We start from the raw sequence: 19,264 nt of genomic DNA on the forward strand, positions 1-19,264 counted from the left end.
TGATTAGAGCCAAGTCACTTCCCCTGCTCTAATCCACCTTAAATGAGTTGACCCAGATTAAAGCTCCTACTTCCCCTAATTGCACACACCAAGGAGTCACAGAATCAGAAATGTAGTTTTATTTAAGGCAGAGGTAGGGAAAGGCTATGCCCTTCCACCCCCGCCTCCTACCCCTCAGTTCTATCCCAAGTCAGACACTGGGACCTGCTAAAAAGGCTCAGGGGCTGACAGGAAGGTGCAGGGTATTGGACTCTTACCTCTGATCAGCTTCCTTTCAGTTGTACCCATACCCCCAGGATTTAGGGGCTTCTAGATCTCACCTAAGGGAAGCACAGCTTTTCTGGTCTTCAAATGGGACAAACTCAGAATTCACCCTTCTCTAGAAGAGACTAGCCCTCCAAAGATAGGAGGAGAAAAGCACCTCTCAAGAGGGTTAGGAGAGGGATGACAAGTATGAGGGATAGAAGGTCTCTTGAGCAAAGTCTGGGCTGGCCTGGCTGTGCCTTCACACAGGGAATGGGTTGTCCAGAACTGCCACTCCTGCTACCACACCACCATCTGCATGTTCGTTGGCTTTGGTTCGAAGCAGGTGTCCCACGTGCTTGTTCATCACAAGTGTCTTTCCCTGCCTATAGAAATGGGAACAGGAGACACACAACTCTGTCACCTAAGCTCAGTCTTCAAACACATGACCTTCCCTGGTTCCAGCTGAGCAGTACATGGGTCACCGACTACACCTAAGAAAGTGCTAGGATTTTAGAAACAAATTTGGGTTTGCATCCTAGCTTGGAAAATACTAGCTCTGTGTCTTTGAGCAAATCACTGAGCCTTTCTTAATATCAATTTTTTTCAATTCTAAGTGGGGATAATACCTCTCACTTTGAAAGACAGTCATGAGGATTAAATAAAGCAGGAAAAGCACATAACATGATGCTAGTCTCACATTGCATGTTCTATAATTATAAATCTCCTTCCCTACTTCCCTCTCAAGATGGCTATGGTGATGGGGAAGGTGTGAGGTGATGGGGAAGGGTTGGGAGTGGCAGGCAGAGATGCTGTAAGTGGTTAAAGGGGATGATTACAGAGAGGGCAGGCTCTGGTGCGAGCATGGCAGGATCTGGTATTCCTACCTTGCCCTGACCTTGGAGTATTTTGTAGGAAGCAGTATGAGGGACCAGGAACTGTTCCTTATAAATACCAAGTCTTTCTCTATTCTTGATTCTTTAGTGCTCAAATCCAAATCCAGAGGCCGCTCAGATTTTAAAGCCACTGAGTATCCTCTAGCTGGCCCATCCCACCTTTCCCGACCCCAGAAGACTGGGACTGGACCTAAACTCTTCTTCCTTGGTCTCCTCCTAGTCCAGGCTTATTTTCTCATCCATATGGCTACTACTTGAAATTTCCTTTATAGTTACAAAATACTTCTCATCTGGGCTTCATTTGATAGCCCTGTTAGAGCCCTGTTAGGTGGGCAGGTCTTAGGTCCTTGGTTTTATTTATTAAATAAGGAAATGTAGCTAAGGATGGGTAGAGCTGTGACCTGTCCAGTGCTTCCCTCCCGGTTTTCTTGGTTGGGCCTCTGGCAAGAAAGCCCCTCCGGACTGGCTCACCTGACATAGACTCCAAAGATGCCCAGCTCTGAGACACACGGGACCACTCGGACAGGGCATCCCGGCCGTAGTAGGCAATTTCCAAAAGGCTCAGGCTCAATCTTCTCCATGAGAATGTAGGAGGCTCTCTCCTCGCTGTCTTTCAGCCGCTTCAGGGCCTGCACCATCTCCTCCCCATAAAGGTTGTTACCTGCAATTCCACTGGCCAGTCACCATGGACCCTGTGTCCACCTTTTCCACCCCATTCCCCCACTTCTGGGGCCATCTGGGCAGTTGGCAGCCTCAGTTCCTGACACCAGCTCACTGAAGCCAGAACAGGCCTGGCTCCCAAGAAGGAACGGTCACCTTAACAAGAGTCTTGACTCACACAATGAACACACCCTCCCCACACCATCCTGCCCTGGTTCTCCTCCTACCTGTCTATGGCTTTTACTTTTCAGCCTCTCTGACTGGCTCCTGCCCCCATTAAATGTTGGGATTTCCAAGGAATTATTCTCTCCTCCATGTACACACTTTTTTTTTTTTTTAAAGGGAGATTTCTTCCAAAACTCCATCTATATTCTACAACTCGTTAACTCAAGATCCCTGCTCTAGACATCACATGAATATCCACTGGGTCCCGAAAACAAACTCAACATGTCTAAACAGAGTACATTACTTCTGCCGAAACCTGCCCATCTTGGACCTTCCTACTCCCCATCAGGCAAAAGATATTCCTGAGTCATATTTAACTCCTTCCTCTCCATTACCTCACCCATTCAGACATGTCTCTTCAGTCTGCACCCCACAATGTCACAGTGCTAGCCCAAACCTCTACATTGCTCTTCTGGACACCTATGCCAGCCTCCTCTCTGATCTTAAAACTCTTATGATGTCCCACTACCCTTAGAATAAAATCCAATTTCCTGCATATAGTCAATGTCCTTTATAATTATGTCCCGAACCATCTTTACCAGCTCAAAACCCTGCCTCCTCTTATTTCCCATGCCTCACCATAACTTATTAATCTCCAAACACTGGTGGACCAGTGCTTTTGCTTAAAGTTTCTCCTCCTGTATGGTATCCTCTTCCCCATTTTCCACCTGGTAAACTACCTATCTCCTAAAACTAAGATAAAAAACCATTTCCTCTCGTTCTGTAAGGCAGAAATGATCCCTGCCTTCAAGAAGTTCACATTAGGCAGGAAAACATCTAAAGTCCTGCTATGTCCCCATCCCACTTCCCACAATCCACCCACAGGCACCTCAGACTAAACTGTCCAAACCCTCAATGCTGGTGAATCAGATTCCCCTGTGCTCACAGCACTTGTCACAGTGTCTCCTGGGACACTGTCCACGGTGAAAGCCTGTGTTCACAGCAAGTGCTGGTCAGCACTGGTGACAGTCTGCTAGGCCCTTTCCCCTGAGCAGCCCAGCAAAGGGGGACCCACATACCTCCACCTTCTCTCTGGGGCTTTAACACAAACCGGCTAGGAGCAGCAAGGGCCTCAGCAAGGGCCTGGTCCCCTTCTTCACCCTGGTAGGAGGTAAGAAAGCAGTCACTGGCAGTCTTAGGCTAAAGGGGCAGGAGGTGAGGTCCTGCTGGTTAGGCAGAGCATCGGGGAGAGCGGTAAGCCTCTTTAGACTGGATGCTTGTGACCCCTCAAGAAGACTCCTGCAGCAGCAAGTTCAGGAGAATAAGTTTTCTCTGGCAATACTTCAGGGTCTGCAGCAGAAGACCCGGAAAGGGGCACAGGTATTCCCTCACCCTTGCTGTCTGCCTCCGCCTTTCCTCTGGTTGCCATCCCCATCTCCACCTTTGCTGAGTTTACAGTGGATTCTTGCTCCCCTCCCTACAACAGAGCATCACTGACCCAAGTCTAGTCCAGTGTCAGCTCCAGCCTCTCCGATGGGTCCCTGCCACCTAAGAGGCGGGTGGTGGGAGAAATGGGCTGTTTACACACCAGATCCAGTGAGTACTGGCCAGCAAAGGTGGCACGGAGGCGGGCCACAGCCTCAGGCTGGTCAGGGAGCAACATCTCCAGCACGCCCACTCTGCTCAGCTCCTGCTGCACCTTCTTAGTCCCAGCCAGCTGGGTGGCAATATCTGGGCACTTGACTGCACATGACCTCTCCAGCAGCAGGCGTGCTTCCCAGTTCTGCAGAGAAAAAACAAGAGGAAATATACTTTATTTCACACCAGCTGTCCATCAAGTGCCAGGTATCGTACTTTCTATTCTCATTCATTATCCCCAGGGTCGTTGCAACATCCTTGTGAGGCAGGTGTGTCCCCTCCCAATCTGCAGAATTCTTGCCCTCAGGAAGCTCCCAGTCTAGCTCAATGATACATGACTATGATGAAAACGGAAAACATTAATGTGAGAGAGACATATTTATCACTTCAATTGGTTGCCTCTTGCACATGCCTGACTGGGGCCGGGGATCAAACCAGCAACCAAGGTACATGCCCTTGACCAGGAGTCAAACCCGAGACCCTTTGGTGCGCATTGAGCAACACCAGCCAGGACTCTCTCCCTGGAATTCTTTTCCAAAGGATGATTGAATCCTTCTCATTCTTAAACCTGGCCTTCAAGTCATCTTCGCAAATCGCCCTATTTAATGTGTGTTTCCCCATAATTCTCTACTTTTTCACCCTCTTGTTTAATTAAAAGAATATCCCCCAATTAGAAGAAAAACATTTTTTTCTGTTTTTGTTTACTTTCTGGTGTCCATCTGCCTGACCAGATTGTGAGCTCCATGATGACTAGTCCCTTTTTGTCTCTGTTTCCTGCCGTATCCTCAGTGTTTAACACAGTTTCCTGCCTGGCACTTTGTAGGTTCTCAATACGTATTTGTTATTGTTGTTTAATAAGATGAAATCAGAGTGACAGGTAGAATTAGACAGATGAGACTTAATAGAGAAGAAGTACAGTAAGTCCTCAACACTGACGATAGATTCTTAGAAACTGCAACTAAGCAAAACAATTTTACCACAAGCTAATTGATATAAAAAAGAGTTAAGTTCCTATGGCATATTTCTGGTCACAAAAACATCACCAAAATTCTAAATAAAGACCCAAACTCTTCTATTATTAAAAACCAAAATAAAAGTGAACTATACATACATTTAAGAAAGATTTATAAAAACAAAATAATGACTTTCTAACCACTTAGTCCAACCCAGGGTTGCGGGTAGAGGAGCCTATTCCAGCAGCTCTGGGTGCCAGGCAGGAACCACGCCTGAACATGATACAATTCCACCTCCCCCGGCTCCCCACACACACACACACACTCACTAGACTGGGACAATTTAGACATGCCAGTTCACATAATGTGCACATCTTTGGGATGTGGGAGGACACCGGAGTACCATGCAGGCATGAGGAGAACATGCAAACTCCAGAGATAGTGGCCCCAGCCCGGATCATTTCCGCCCCCCCTCATTAACATTATAATGAGACAACATTATTCAAGGACGTGCTGTACTCAGATTAACAGAATAATATGAGCAAAGGCCTATAGGTGGGAAATCACAGGACGAAAAGTCCAGTGTGCCAGAAGTTTAGGGTGTGAGAGGCAGGGAAACAGTAGAAGGTCATGTCCAATCTAGTCCCATGCTCAGGCTTTTCTGTGCTGTAGATTAGGGGCAGGGGAATGATATACTGGGAATGCCACTGGACTGAGAGTCACAAAGCCTGAGAATCCCCAGAGGGACCTTTGGCAAGCCTGCATCTCCCCAAACCTTGGTTTCTCCTTTTGTATAATGGGAATACTTATATACCTCACAGGGTGGATGTGAGGATTCACTGAAATAATGGATGTGGAAAGTAATTTTGAAACTACATGGTAGGGATAACAAGATAAGGTGATATTATTAACCTTATTAACTATCATCAACATGAATGGGGAGGTGATAAAAACTCTCTGAGGCAGATAAAAGAGTGGGAAGAGTTGGCAGGAAGGAAATGGTCAGTGGTGTGGTAAAACTGGTTTGCATCAGCTTGTAAGAGCTGACTTACCCATGTCTTCCTGTGTTTAGAGATGTTAAATTGGGTAGCTTGAAATTGGCCATGATGGGGAAAATTTACACAATACAAACCAGCAAATGCTACAAATTGGGACTTTCCCTTCAGAAAGATGATTGTTAAACACTACCAGCATATCCCCAGAAACAGTGTGAATGGCTAAAGCACTGTGGATTCCTGAGCACTCAGATTCTAGAATTCAGTGTTTATAGAGAGTGAGAGGTAGCAAAAAGATTATAGGATTGGAGATTCCAGCAGCAAGTTCCCTGAGGAAGTATGAGTCCAGAGCTCAGGGAAAACCCGGTTTGTCGTGACACCTGAGTTGGGTCTCGAGGAGCGATCGTAGGGCCCGGAGGCGAAGAATAGTTGAACAGAAAATACCAACCTGTTCATTGTACTGACTCGGCATGTAGCCATCCCGGAAGTAAACCACAGCAATTTCCTGGCCATCCCTAGAACACAGGGTGGAGAAAGCTGTTGGGTTAAATTGTAACTGAAGTTTTCAGTACAGTAGTTTGATCTATTTCAGGGCACATCAAAATGAGTTTGGCTACTTTGAAAGCCCACAGGGGCAGCCTAGACAGGGGTTCATTGGAACCAGTGAGAGTAGATACCCACACCTCCATTGCTTCTACTAAAAACACGGAGGGGTTAAAACCAAACAAACAAGCACACACAAACGTGAAGGTGTCCAGAAAATAATGCATTAGAATATTCCACATCTAGAATCATTCTAGGAAGGCCAGAAGGAAACTAGAATCAAATTAGGTAAATTTTTAAAAATTGGGCTTAAAATTACTGAACAGCAGTAATGCACTTGTATTTACTGTGTAAAGAAGTTGAAAACAGGCTGAGATTTTTTTTAAAATAGTGGGAGTGATGGTAGGGAGATGCAATATTATGGGTCTAGTTAAGACACAGACTGTCTTTTGAACTTTACACCTTTCTTTGGTTTATTTAGTATTTTCTGGTTATGCCCTGGCCGGGTAGCTCAGTTGTTTGGAGCAGCTTTGTAATATACCAAGGTTGCTGGTTTGATCCCCAGTTAGGACACATACAACAGTCAACCAATGAATGCATAAATAAGTGGAATTACTATTTGTTCTCTCTTCCCCTCTGTCTAAAAATCCATTAATAGCCCTAACCAGTTTGGCTCAGTGGATAGAGCGTCGGCCTGTGGACTCAAGGGTCCCAGGTTCAATACCAATCAAGGGCATGAATCTTAGTTGCAGGCACATCCCCAGTAGGGGGTGTGCAGGAAGCAGCTGATTGATGTTTCTCTCTCATCGATGTTTCTAACTCTCTCTTCCTCTCCCTTCCTCTCTGTAAAAAATCAATAAATTATATATTTTTAAAATAAAAATCAATCAATCAATAAAATTTTTGTTAATTTCTGATTTATCTGGAAAGTAAATTAATGACTTTATCTTGTTACGACAAAAGTACATTTTGAAAGTAGTAAATGGTATTGTGAAATTCCATGAAGGTTCTTAATTTTAAGAATTACAAAGTCCCAGATCTAAATATGTGTGCTATAAGCATTACTGTACAAAAATGTGCTACTAAAGTCATCGGGCGGTGGCTTAGAGCACAGACCCAGCCCCTTGAGGTCTTCCTGTGCAGCACCTCTCGGCAGCACCTCACTGACAATCATAATGATGACCTCGAGCCTACACGAGCAGGTCCCAGACCAATCACAGAATAAGACAGCTTCTCATCTTCCTCCCTGATTGTCCAGCCCAACTGCTGAGGCCTGACTTAACTAGCCACCAAGAGGGATAAAATTTTGGGATGCCCTAGCCAGTTTTGCTCAGTGGATAGAGCGTCAGCCTGCAGATTTGAAGGGTCCCAAGCTGGATTCTGGTAAATTGGACATGCCAGGTGCAGGCTCACTCTCCATAGGGGGCATGCAGGAGGCAGCCACTCAATGATTTTCTTTCATAATTGATATTTCTCTTTCTCCTCCCTTCCTCTCTGAAATTAATTTAAAAAATTAAAGAAAAAAATTGGGAGCCTAAGGGTATATGAAAACCAAGATTATTTTAAGAAGGCCCTTATCTAGAATGTCAATAGCTCTAATATACCCCTTTAAAGCAAAATTTGGCTAGCCTTCTCCAAAATTTCCTGGAATGATGGGATATTTCAGAGTTCACCCCTAAAATTTAGAAGGAAGCAAGCTATCAGTTCTCCCAGAAGAGAGGATCATTTGGGAGAAGTGGGTGAAAGGACGAGTTTCCATAACCAGTTCTCTACTGGATCCTTGGGGAATGCACCCTGAACACTTACAAAAACAGCTTTCTGTCTTGGTCCAAAGTTCCCTTTTCAGCGACATCTTCAAATCTTCGCCGGATGACATGGATGTTCCTGGGAAAGATGGGCAAGGGTCATGGGGAGTAGATGCTCTGGTCTGAGTGCTCGCCCCAATCTCGGGGCTGTATTTGGAGGTCTTCCCCGCCTTCCCTTACCTGGCCAGTAGCTCATTCTCTATGGCACGCTGGTCAAAAACGTTCCTTTCCTTCTCCTGAGCAACCAGTAGCACCAGAGCTCTGGAGAGAGAGCACAGGCGGCCCATCTGCTTATCCTCCCTCCACACCACCCCCTTCAGGAGCGGGAAGGAGCGCACAGCTTCCCTGAACCAGATGTTCTCTCCACTCAGGACTGCCTCCCGCATAGACACCCGAGGCTACAACATATTATTTCCTGAAAATAGGAAACTTGAAAAAGTAAAGATGTCTATGCCCCTTCTCTAATAGGCAGGTGAAATATTACAATGATGTGCAATTTTTGTGCAAATTAAAATTCACATTTAAAAACACCTCAAAAACCCGAGAACTTTTTCTTAAAACTTTACGTAATCCTAAAATCTTTCTGAAGAATAAACAGGTAAGAGTAGTAAAGAATGTTTTATACAGAACAATGCTGGGGGTGAGACAGACAGAAAAATTATGAAGGAAAAGAATGAGAGCTTAGAGCCTAAGAGTTGGGCCATTAGTGCAGGCAAACAGCCTCACAGCCTTTATAACTCTCGGCAGCACCTCACTGACAATCATAATGATGACCTCGAGCCTACACGGAAAGATTAAATTATAGTTAGCATCTTTTATTTGGGAAGAATGCCCAAAATTATTCTGGCTTTTAAAGTGTTAAGCTTTTCTATTCCTAGGACAATTCACTCATTCCCTAATGATGTCAGGCAAAGAGGTTGCTGTACCCATAAACGCTGAATCTAAAGCAGGATTCTTCTGCCACTTTTCCTCCCCCTTACTTGGCTGAGCCGTAGAGCTCCCAGGCTTTGGCGATCCCCAGGGCCAGCCCCTTGCTGGGATTATTGGAGAGGATCCTGGCCGCGTCTTTGGTCTTATTCAGGACACTGAGAACATGTCTGTTGGAGGAGAGATGTCTGTTTAGTAATTGAATGGATCTGAAAGACGCCTATACCTGAGATACACTTATAGAAACATCACTTTGAGAATCAGCTGAGCATTAAAGAGCACCTTACCATCACATTCCTGTAGGATCCACCTAGGCTAGAATATGCGGGCTACCTTAACCCTAGCTCCTGGTGCATATGCACAGAGAAGCCCTGAGACCCTGTGAGTTCCCAATGAGCTGGAACCCCTTTCCCTGAGACCCAGGAACTGTCTGGATCCCTGCTGTAGACCCTCTGGAAGTACAGCAACCTGGAGCATCACTGCGGGCTAGAATCAGATGCCAGCCCTCAGGTGGGAAACCTGTGTGTCTGTCTCTGCCTTGGGTTCTGACTTCCTTTCAGGCCTCCGAACAGGAAGATCCTGTTCTCCCTGCCTGAAATACTAACTTGTACAATAAGGGGGTAGGACTAGATGAACTGTGAGGTCCCATCTTTACCTGAAATGCCAAGACATAATTACAATGGAAACTGTGCCTGTGGGGAGGGATGACACGTGACCCAGGGCCCAGGAAGGCATAGTCAGAGTTGGAGAAGTGGAAATCCCTGTCCTTGCCTGTGACTGTAGGCTCATCAGGCTGTCACCTACTGGTGTGCCCAGGGCTGCCAAGGGACCCACCGGTGCACAGCTGGGGTCCGGGAGGCCAGGCCCCCGAAACTGGCAGAGATGGTGTTGATTTCAATCTGTTTCAGGGCTGGGGAGCCATCTGCGTTGCGCTGGAACATGTAGTCTGAGCGGTTCAGGCCCAGGAACACAGTCTGTGGGGAAAACTGAAGGCTGAGGACAGTTGCCCAGGGGCTGACTCTGAGGGCCTAGCCACGGAGCAGATAGGTACCACCAGCACTACACAAAGATTAGAGGCACTGGCTAACACTCCCAAACACAGCGGGGTCATTGTTCTGGTCATCCCAGGGTTGGCCAGTGATGTACACATCCAGTGGGGACAATGAGAGGCAGATTTCCATGAGTTTAGGGCCTGGGATAATTTCTTTGGTTAAAATAAAGAGGGTCAGGTCTCAGCCTGGGGTGGAGTAGAGAATGTATACCTGGGCAATGCCCTCTTTCAGGACTTGCTTGTAGATATCAAAGAGACGAGCAGTGAAGGTGTCCCTTTTGATGGTGCTGGAGGAGGAAACAAAACATTTTCTAGCTTACACTGTATTTTAAAGGTCAAGGAGTTCCACCCCGTCCATTGATTCTTGAATCCTCTCTGGGTTGTATTGGCCCAAACCTGAACACCAACCAGAAAATAGTGGTTTAGAACCCAGCTCCAGAGCCAGATGACCTGGGTTCAAATCCCAGCTCTATCACTTACTAGTACACAACCTTAGAGAATCATTTTATCTCTCTGTGACTGTTTGCTTAACTGAAAAATGAAGAGGAAAACAATTATATTTACGTCACAGTTGTGGTGAAGCGTAGAGAAGATATTACATGTATAGAACTGAACACAGAATCTGGTCCCAAGAACCAGAAAATGGCATGTGATATAACCATTCTGTACTTAAGTGGCTCTGATGACTATATGCTAACTTCACATTCACTCTCTGTAGTTTCCCCTACTCCTTGGGACCTCCCAGACAAGTCTTCTATTCCTCTTCCATGCCGTCCTCAGAGCCTGGAAGACAGCAGTTATGCCCCGTGCCCCAACAGGAGTTTTCTGACGCAAGCCACGTATCCTGTTTTTCTCTTGGACCTGTTCTCCTGTGCTGTGATTCCTTCCCTGTCGGGGTCAGCTCCCCCTGCTAGTGCTTTCACAGTTCTGTGGACCTCTCCTGTATAGCACTGATTGCAGCTGCAAATTTCCACTTTATCTGTGTGATGATTAGCGATGTTTTTCCTATTTGCCTATAAACCACATAAGGGTAGAGACCGTGTCTGCTGGCTCATGATCATGGCCCAGCGTGCCGTTGTGACACATGGTGGGAGCCCATCCAGTATGGTTTTCTGGAGTGTCAGGGGGACGCCATCCACAGGTAACTAACTAACGCCACACCTGTTGTCCCTCAAGATTCAGGGTGGTCTCTGCATGCCTGCTCAACCCTGATCCGCAGGCTCACCTTGTTACAGCGACCCGCTGAGCCCAGCAGCTCAGGCCCGCCCTGAGGTTCCTCTGCTCCCCAGCCAGCTCTCACAGGGTTTCCCAGTCCTTGGTGAGGAGTAGAGCCCCCAGCTGGGCCTCAGCCTCCTGGAAAGCTGAGACACATTTTCCTTCTTCCAAGGAGGTGCTTCCCTTCAAACTTAGACCCTAAGAGGCTAGCTCACATGTTCCTGGGGCTCCTCTCCCTTACAAGCTAGGGTTTGTGTGTATTTCAGAGGAGAAGGGAACAGAGACTTCAGAGACAGGCTGCAGAGAAGGTCTCCCACATAATAGCATCTTTAGGGTAAAGATCATAAATCAGACCAGTCACATTTCCCACAATCCAGAATCAGAGGTGGTAGGGTTTACACATTCATGATTCATTGTGTTTTTAGCTCCAAGTCAATGGTTTCCAAGCTTCATTTACCATTATGATCCTTTGTCAGATTCACCCTCACACCAATGTACACATTTTTGAAAATTTAATCAGACATGCCATTACATGTCTTCTCTCTGTGCACGCAGGTGCGCGCACACACACACACACACACATACATTTATATATACTTAATTCTAAAATAAAGAATGTAATTCTAAAGTAATTTCCGTTGCCCAAGGGCCTAAAGGAAAATAAATCAAAAGGAAAGGAGTGGATGGAGTAAGTCATTTCAGGTGTTCTGTAGCTTTGTTGCCCAGTCTGTGCCTCATCCACCCAGAGAGGCCGTGACACAATAAGGGTCACTCAGGAGAAGTAGATCTGACTTTGAACCTAATAACCTCACTTGCCCTCTGTTTTCTCTAAATTTCAGTCTCTTCCAAGAAGGGGATCACAGATCAGAGAATCACAGAATGTCAGGGTTGAAAGGACCAACCTCCTCATTCTACAGATGGAGAAACAAAGGACTTGCTTGAGGCCATGTTCTTAAATAAATGGAGAGCCAGGATTAGAAGCCAGATCTCCTGACTTCTACTACATTCTGTTTCTCCTGGGGGGTGCTTGCATCCCACTCTACCAAGTCAGATCCCAGCAACACCTCATGGCTTTCCAGTCTCCCAGTCCCCTCTAGCAGACCCCGGCCCCCCAGTGTCCCACCACCTAGTACCTAGAAAGAGTTTTCTCCAGAAAGGCAGCGTTCTGGCTGACGGCATCCACCAGCTGGTTGAAGTCCATCTGCACAGCGTAGGCCTGCTCCAGCAGAGCACTGGGGACCGGTGAGGGGAAGAGCGTGAACGGGGCATAGCTCACCACCTGATGGAGGAGAGTCATGTGTGATGACTACGAGGGTATTTCCTTGGCATTGATACGTAAAATTCTGCCTCTCCCAACAAATCCCACTTGGCCTGAAAAACTCCCCAAAAGTTTTTCTGCCTCTGTCCCCAGGTCTCATGCCCACTTGAATTTGAAATCAATAGTACAATATATAGCTATTCTTCGTTGTCCACAGGCTAACGGCTGAAACACTATCTTCGTACATTTTTTTCCAATCTTTAAATTGATTTTTAGAGATAGAGGAAGACAGAGGGAGAGAAAGCGAGAGAAACATCAATGTGAGAGTAGAACATCAATTCGCTGCCTCCTGCGAGCCGCCCACCAGAGATCAAGCCAGAAACTCGGGCATATGCCCTGACCAGAAACTGAACCAGCAATCTTTGGGTGCCAGGGACACACCCAACCAAATGAGCCACACCAGCCAGGACACAGTCTTTATTCTTTTGATAGAACCCCAGACACAGAGTAATATTTTTCTATTAGAAAAGCTATAGTACATACAGGAAACACTGCTTCATAGTGAGGGAAACAACAGAGAGTGATGGGAAGAAGTAAGAAGTCCCCCTCTCTAACGGGGCTGTCGGGCCCTAGCCGGTTTGGCTCAGTAGAGCATTGGCCTGCAGACTGGCCAAGGGTCCCGGGTTTGATTCAGGTGTGGGGCATGCAAGAAGTAGCCGATCAATGATTCTCTCTCATCATTGATGTTTCTATCTCTCTCTTCCTCTCTGAAATCAATAAAAAAACATAATAAAAAATAAAGGGGCTGTCAGAACTCTAATCAATTGTTGGTATGTAGGAAAGTGGGCCAGGGTTAACAGCTGATCTGATTTTTCAAGACAAGCTGGGTATCTAGATTTTTTAAAAAAAACTTCATGATTTAAAAAAATGTTGGCTCTAACTTTTCAAAGACACTCTGGTAAAAACACACACACACACACACACACTAAATAATGCTTGCCCCTGGGCAGTGAAACAGTAACTAGAGAAAACATTCTATACTAAATATCCTTTTGGACTTTGTACCCTGTTCAAGTGTACTTTTTAAAAATTAATTAACTCCCTAAACACTGCAGGAGCCAACTATTCAATCTGCACACAACTGGTTTGTGACTCTGATCTACAAAGTCCCGACTTCTTCCACCCAGTATGCAAAGCCCCTTGGCTAGCTGACTTTGGCCTGCCTTCTTTCCCACTCTATCCACTTACGTGCCCTGCATTCACTGAAACTTTTTTATTTATTTATTTTTTTGCCTTTCCCTGCATTGGGGCCTCTGCTATGCTGTTCCATTCCCATATTTGTCTTTTAACAAACTATAGAAATGATCCCTGGAAGTGTCGTCTTCCATTTGTCTTTTAGGATCTAGTTCAAATGCCACTAATGAATTGCTCCCTCCTACAGGTGGCCTCTACAGTATCCTGGGAGAGGCAGTAAAGCATGCAAGTTCAGAGCATGGGCTCAGGAGGCAAACTCTGGGGTTGAATTCTGGCTCTGTCAATTACACCACCACTTAATGACTTGGAGCAAGTTACTTAACCTGGGTGAGCCTTGGATTCCTCATCTCAGTTGTGTTGAGGATTAAATGAATCAATGATTCCAAAGTGAAAAAGATACTTCCTATCTTTTTCTCTGGATTGGGAAATTGAGGACTGTGCCTTTTCTAGGTTCCATTAACTTCCAGAAAGACCAAGTGTTGGACTTTCACACAATACTTGTTGATTAACAGAAGAAATAAAATCTTGGAAGAGAAGTACTACATTCTGGGTTCAAACAGTTCACAAAATCTCAAATTCACAAACCAAGCAATGATATTCTTAAAGCCAGAGGCACACCTCCACAGTATCAGCCTACCTTTAGTGACAGCCATTCTAACTGGCTCGGGTCTTTTCTACATCAACCATAGAGAAACACTCATACAGGTGCCCAAACAGCAAACACTTATTGAGTTTGAACTCCCACCAGCCCTCTAACTAGGTTCTGGACACAGAGAGACAAGAGTGTCTTGGTAAAAATGATGATGGCAGCTCTTTAGTTACTAATCTGAATAGTCATAAGTATACTGTTAAGCAAAAAAGTAAAGTACACAAGAGCTTGTCTAGTATGCTTTGTAAAAAAGTTGGGAAAAGGAATATATATATTTATCTCTTTATGAATAAGCTATCTGAAAAAAAATAAACAAGAATAAATGTTCTGTTTATAAAACATAGATTACCATCAGGGCAGGAGAATTGGGCAGTTAGGGAATATGGAAGGAAGAGTTAAACTGTAAACTCTTATAGTCTTAAAAGCTTTTTTAATTTGTTTTTTTAAATATATGTTGTTTTTTTAAAATTGATTTTAAAGAAAGAGGAAGAGGGAGAGAGAAAAATATTGATGAAGAACCATCAATTAGCTACCTCCTTGCACACCCCCTACGGGGGATTAAGCCCAATGTGCCCTGACCAGGAATTGAACCAGCAACTCCCAACACAACTGAGCCACACCAGCCAGGACTCCGTTTTATTTTGAAGCATGAAAATGTCTTACCTGGACACAAAATGAAAAGGTTTTTTATTTTTTAAGGATGAGATTTTTTAAAAAGATGTGATTTGGACTCAGCAATTCTACTCTTATATATCAACCATAGAGAAACACTCATATAGGTGCCCAAACAGGCATCTATGGGGATGGTCCCAGTACTGCTATTTGTAGTCATAAAACATTGGAGATCACCTAAAGAGTCACCAGTAGAAAAAAGTTAAACTGTGATTCATCCACACCTAATACTATACATTAGAATGAAGCTGATCCTAATGGAGGAAGTTGGAAAGAGTTCCAAAACAGATTGCTAAATGAAAAACAAAAACAGCAATATGTATAATCCATCTTATTTGTAAAAAACAAAAAAACACACAAACAAACAAACAAACAAAAACAAACCAAACCAACATTATACAGGTTTGGCCCATGTGGCTCATGCACTGAGAGGGCGACAGTTTGATTCCTGGCCAGGGCTCGATCCCGGGTAGAGAGCATGCAAGAGGCAGCTGATTGAGGTTTCCTTCTCACACAGATGTTTCTCTTTCTTTCCCTTCCTTTCCCTCTAAAGATCAATAAAAAGTCTTAAAAAAAACAAACAAACAAATTATACGGGGGGGGCTGGGTGGAGGTGGGCAAAGGGGGCAGGGGTGGGAAATGGAGGACATCTGCAATAGCATCAACAATAAAAATAAAAAATAAAAACTGTCTTAAAAAAGAAAACCCTATATATTTCTTTATAAACATATACATGTGTATAAGTGCACAGAGAAAGACCTGGAAGGATGTGCCACAAACCAACTACAGAGAAGGAAGTGTGATTAGGGGTCCTAAAAAATAATAGCTAACTGGCCAATGTGCTTCCCATGAATTATCTTCTAACTCTCTTACCAATTTGATGAGGTAGGCCCCATTATTATCCTTTTTTTAATATTTGAAGAACTTGCAGCTGAGAGAGCTAAGTAACTTGCCTAAGTCACACTTCAAATCCCAGACTTAAATTTGATTATTCTGGCATGGTGTTTTTCACTTTACATAATTCTAAAGGTCAATGCCAGTTATTAAAGAAAAAAAAAAAAAAGCAAAAATATGATCTCTGACCCAAAGGAGTTGCTTCGGGCCTGACAGGGGCCAGATGGTGGGCAGAAGGACACAAAACAGGACGTATAATCAGTGCCGTGTGGAGGAGCCAGGGCTTACATCTGAGCTGGACTGCTCCTTTGTGGTCTTCAGCAACACTCCCTCAGCCAAGGCCCGGTCCACCGCCTGCCGGGCCAGCTCCTCCAGCTGCTGCTCACCCTGCAAGAAACTCCCCCAGCGACTGGCCATTCCAACCTGCAACAGAAGAAGAGGGGGCTTGGTGACAGATAGCCAGGGGCCAGCAACCACTGAAACGGGTGGTATGATACAGGGCAGCTTCATGAGCACAAAACAGAAAGCTTGACAAGCAATTCCACTGCCACGCTCTCTTTTGATTCCTAGAATGATTATTATTCTCATAGTAAGGAAGCAGAGGTTCCGAAGGGTGAAACTACTTTCCTCAAGGTAATGAACTGGTAGACATGGACTTGAACCCATGTCTCTGGACTCTCGGCTCAATGCTTTTCGTTGTAGAGACACTATTGCCTTATGTTATTGGAGCAAGTTCCTTCCAATCCCAAGCTGCAGACTCTCTACCTGTGTGAAACAAAGGAAGGTGGGGGAGACCAATGGTCTCTAAAACTGGATGAATAGTTTGGGGGTGGGGGTAGGGCTTGAAAGGTAATACAGATTCCTAAACCCCATTCAGAAATTCTGATTCAAGAAGTCTGGGGGAAGGGAGGAACTGAAACTGTATTTTTTTAGCAAGTTTTCCTGGGATGGGACCACTGCAAAAGATAATTTTCCTCCTAGCCCCTAAAACCTAGATCTCAAATAAATTACATGGGAGTGCTTTGCTGACCTTCAAACCAGAATATCCAACTGCTTACTTGGAGTCTTCACAGAACCAGAGTAGAATTTGTTGTCTCCACACAAATCTCCTCTGATTAACCTGCCCAGGCACCCACACCTTGTGTATACTTCTGGTATACCCTATTCTCCCCAAATCCTGTGCAGTCTGTCTAAAGATACAGTCCTTGGAATTCCTTGATTTCTCTCCATCTCCACTGTCAGGAGCCTAGCATTAAACCCAAGACCCAGGGTTCAGGGTGGGAGATCTTCAATGACCAGAATACATCAGCTCCTCTCCTTCCAGGTCCGGGCACGTGGGGTAGTTTGGAACACTTCCCACCACTCCCAACCAGGTCCATGACTTCGTTTTAGAAGCCACCCCTGTTCTCCTCCACCCAGGGCTTCTACAGCCATTACATCTCCCTGCATCGTGTCCGTCTAGATCACTTCCAGCGCCTACCATGGTAGTCAAGGAATGTAAAATGAATGAATGACCCGAAGCCTCAAAACGCCCACAGGAAACCCGGTTGGACTTCATCCCGAGGGCGGGGCCAGTGCCTGTGCGGAGCCCGGGGCAACCACACGGTCTCCGGCCCAGGCAAGCCTCCCTTTATAGGCTTGATCGCTCTGAGGCTGGACAAAGTTTGGTCCTACTCGCTCCCACTTTAAGAAAAAAAGACCACGCGGGCTCTAGTCTCACCCGCACCATGTTCCCGACCGCGCCCGCATCTGAAGTCAGGAGACCTGGGAAATCTGAGCCCAACCCCCTCACTGGATATGTTTCCTGGTTCCAGGCAATGACTTGGATCTGCAAGATCACTGGCCTCCAGGGTTCCAAACGCGGGCCGGTGCCCTCCCTCGCGTCATGCCTCCGGAGGAAACCTGACCCTCGCCGGCCGCCGTTGCCTCGTCCCCAACCTACTTGTGCGTGATCCCGCCGCGCAGCGTACTCGGGTCTCTCGCGCCGTTACCCGCGGTCCCGGGGGCGGGGCCTCCGCGGGCTCCAGAGCGCCTGCGCGGACCGCCCCTGAGGCGGGGCCTGAGGAGCGAGGCGGGGAGGAGGCGGTGCCTGAGAGACGGACGGCGCCCGGGAAGGGCCGGCCGTGTGAGGGCAGCCGCGGTCTTAGGGTTGCGTCGGCCTGACCCAGACGGACCGGACTCTGGGAAGGAAGGAGGAGTCGCGCTGCGGGTTTGCACCGCTCGTAGGTCGTCCGAGCTGGTGATGTCCAATGTACAACGGGGACACCCACCCAGAATGGGGCCGCCGCTACCTCGGGGCTCGCAGCTGGCGGGCGAGGCGTGGTGACGGAGGCTCAGAGTGGGGTCCGTTTCCCACTCAGTCCCAGAAAAGCCCACCTGGTTTCTCTAGTCTCGGGTCAGCCGCAGGAAAAGTCCGAGAGAGGCGAGAGGACGGCGTTTTCACACCTTCCCAGCGATGTTAAAATTAGGAGCTGGTGATGGTGACCGGTGTTTCTCAAAATGCCCAGTCTCACTGCCGTCAGGGTCTGGGGCAGTTTTTTTTTGTTTTTGTTTTGTTTTTAATATATTTTATTGATTTTTTTACAGAGAGGAAGGGAGAGAGAGAGAAACATCGATGAGAGAGAATCATTGATCAGCTGCCTCTTGTCCACTCCCTACTGGGGATGTGCCTGCAACCAAGGAACATGCCCTTGACCGGAATCGAATCCGGAACCTTTCAGACCTCAGGCTGACGCTCTATCCACTGAGCCAAACCGGTTTCGGCTTTTTTGTTTGTTTTAATGCAGATTCTTCTTACCTACCCCCACCTCACTCCTCCATGGCTTCCCTTCTTTCTGGTTTGTGATAGGATTCTTCTCAATGCGAAGCACCTGAGAGGAATTTTAGTTAAAACCGAATTTCAGTCCAGGCTCTGGGGAATTAGCCATGAATAAGACACAGCCTCTGCTTTCACATCTGATTAGGAAGGTAGACTTGTAAACTGTGCTTTTCTGGGGAGTCGGGGAAGGCGTTAAGGGTATTGGATGGGTACAAATGGGTAGGCAGTTCAGAAAGTAGGGATGGCAGTGAGAGGCAGGCGTGGGGACAGTGTGCCAAGCAGCATGAGCAGAAACAGCAAAGGCAAGTCATTCTCAGTGGCTAAGCCTGATTTAGAGACAATTGGGCATTCCCAATTGGTGTGGATACTGAGAAGGGTCTGGGAGTTGGAACAGGCTTTTAGAAGTAAGGTGACCAGACGTCCCGTTTTTAAAAAATATATATATATATATTTTTTTATTATTGATTTTTTAGAGAGGAAGGGAGAGAGATAGAGAGCTAGAAACATCGATGAGAGAGAAACATCGATCAGCTGCCTCCTGCACACCCCCCACCAGGGATGTGACTGTAACCAAGGTACATGCCCTTGACTGGAATCGAACCCTGGACCTCTCAGTCTGCAGGCCGAT

The 19,264-nt window shown here is 46.2% G+C and overlaps 1 protein-coding gene across 5 annotated transcripts; it reads right to left on the reverse strand.

The window, feature by feature from the left end:
• Window positions 1-96: 96 nt before the first annotated feature.
• Window positions 97-17,854, reverse strand: GSS (glutathione synthetase). 5 transcript variants are annotated; one of them, XM_084888574.1, is made up of 13 exons: window positions 17,761-17,854; window positions 16,107-16,241; window positions 12,225-12,370; window positions 10,088-10,163; window positions 9,660-9,799; window positions 8,879-8,995; window positions 8,079-8,159; window positions 7,900-7,977; window positions 5,999-6,065; window positions 3,553-3,747; window positions 3,044-3,125; window positions 1,611-1,800; window positions 97-629 (listed from the first exon to the last, which is right to left on the reverse strand). In XM_084888574.1, exons 2-13 carry the CDS (start codon window positions 16,233-16,235, stop codon window positions 506-508), a joined length of 1,425 nt encoding a protein of 474 aa, XP_084744700.1. In that variant the 5' UTR covers window positions 16,236-16,241; window positions 17,761-17,854; the 3' UTR covers window positions 97-505. The 5 variants fall into 5 exon arrangements, with proteins under 5 accessions (XP_084744700.1, XP_084744698.1, XP_084744699.1 ...); XM_084888572.1 differs by having other exon boundaries at window positions 17,539-17,774; XM_084888573.1 differs by having other exon boundaries at window positions 17,545-17,772.
• Window positions 17,855-19,264: the final 1,410 nt, after the last annotated feature.

The sequence above is a fragment of the Pipistrellus hanaki genome (genome assembly GCF_964339955.1).
Source record: "Pipistrellus hanaki genome assembly, chromosome: 6".
NCBI classification, from domain to species: domain Eukaryota; kingdom Metazoa; phylum Chordata; class Mammalia; order Chiroptera; family Vespertilionidae; genus Pipistrellus; species Pipistrellus hanaki.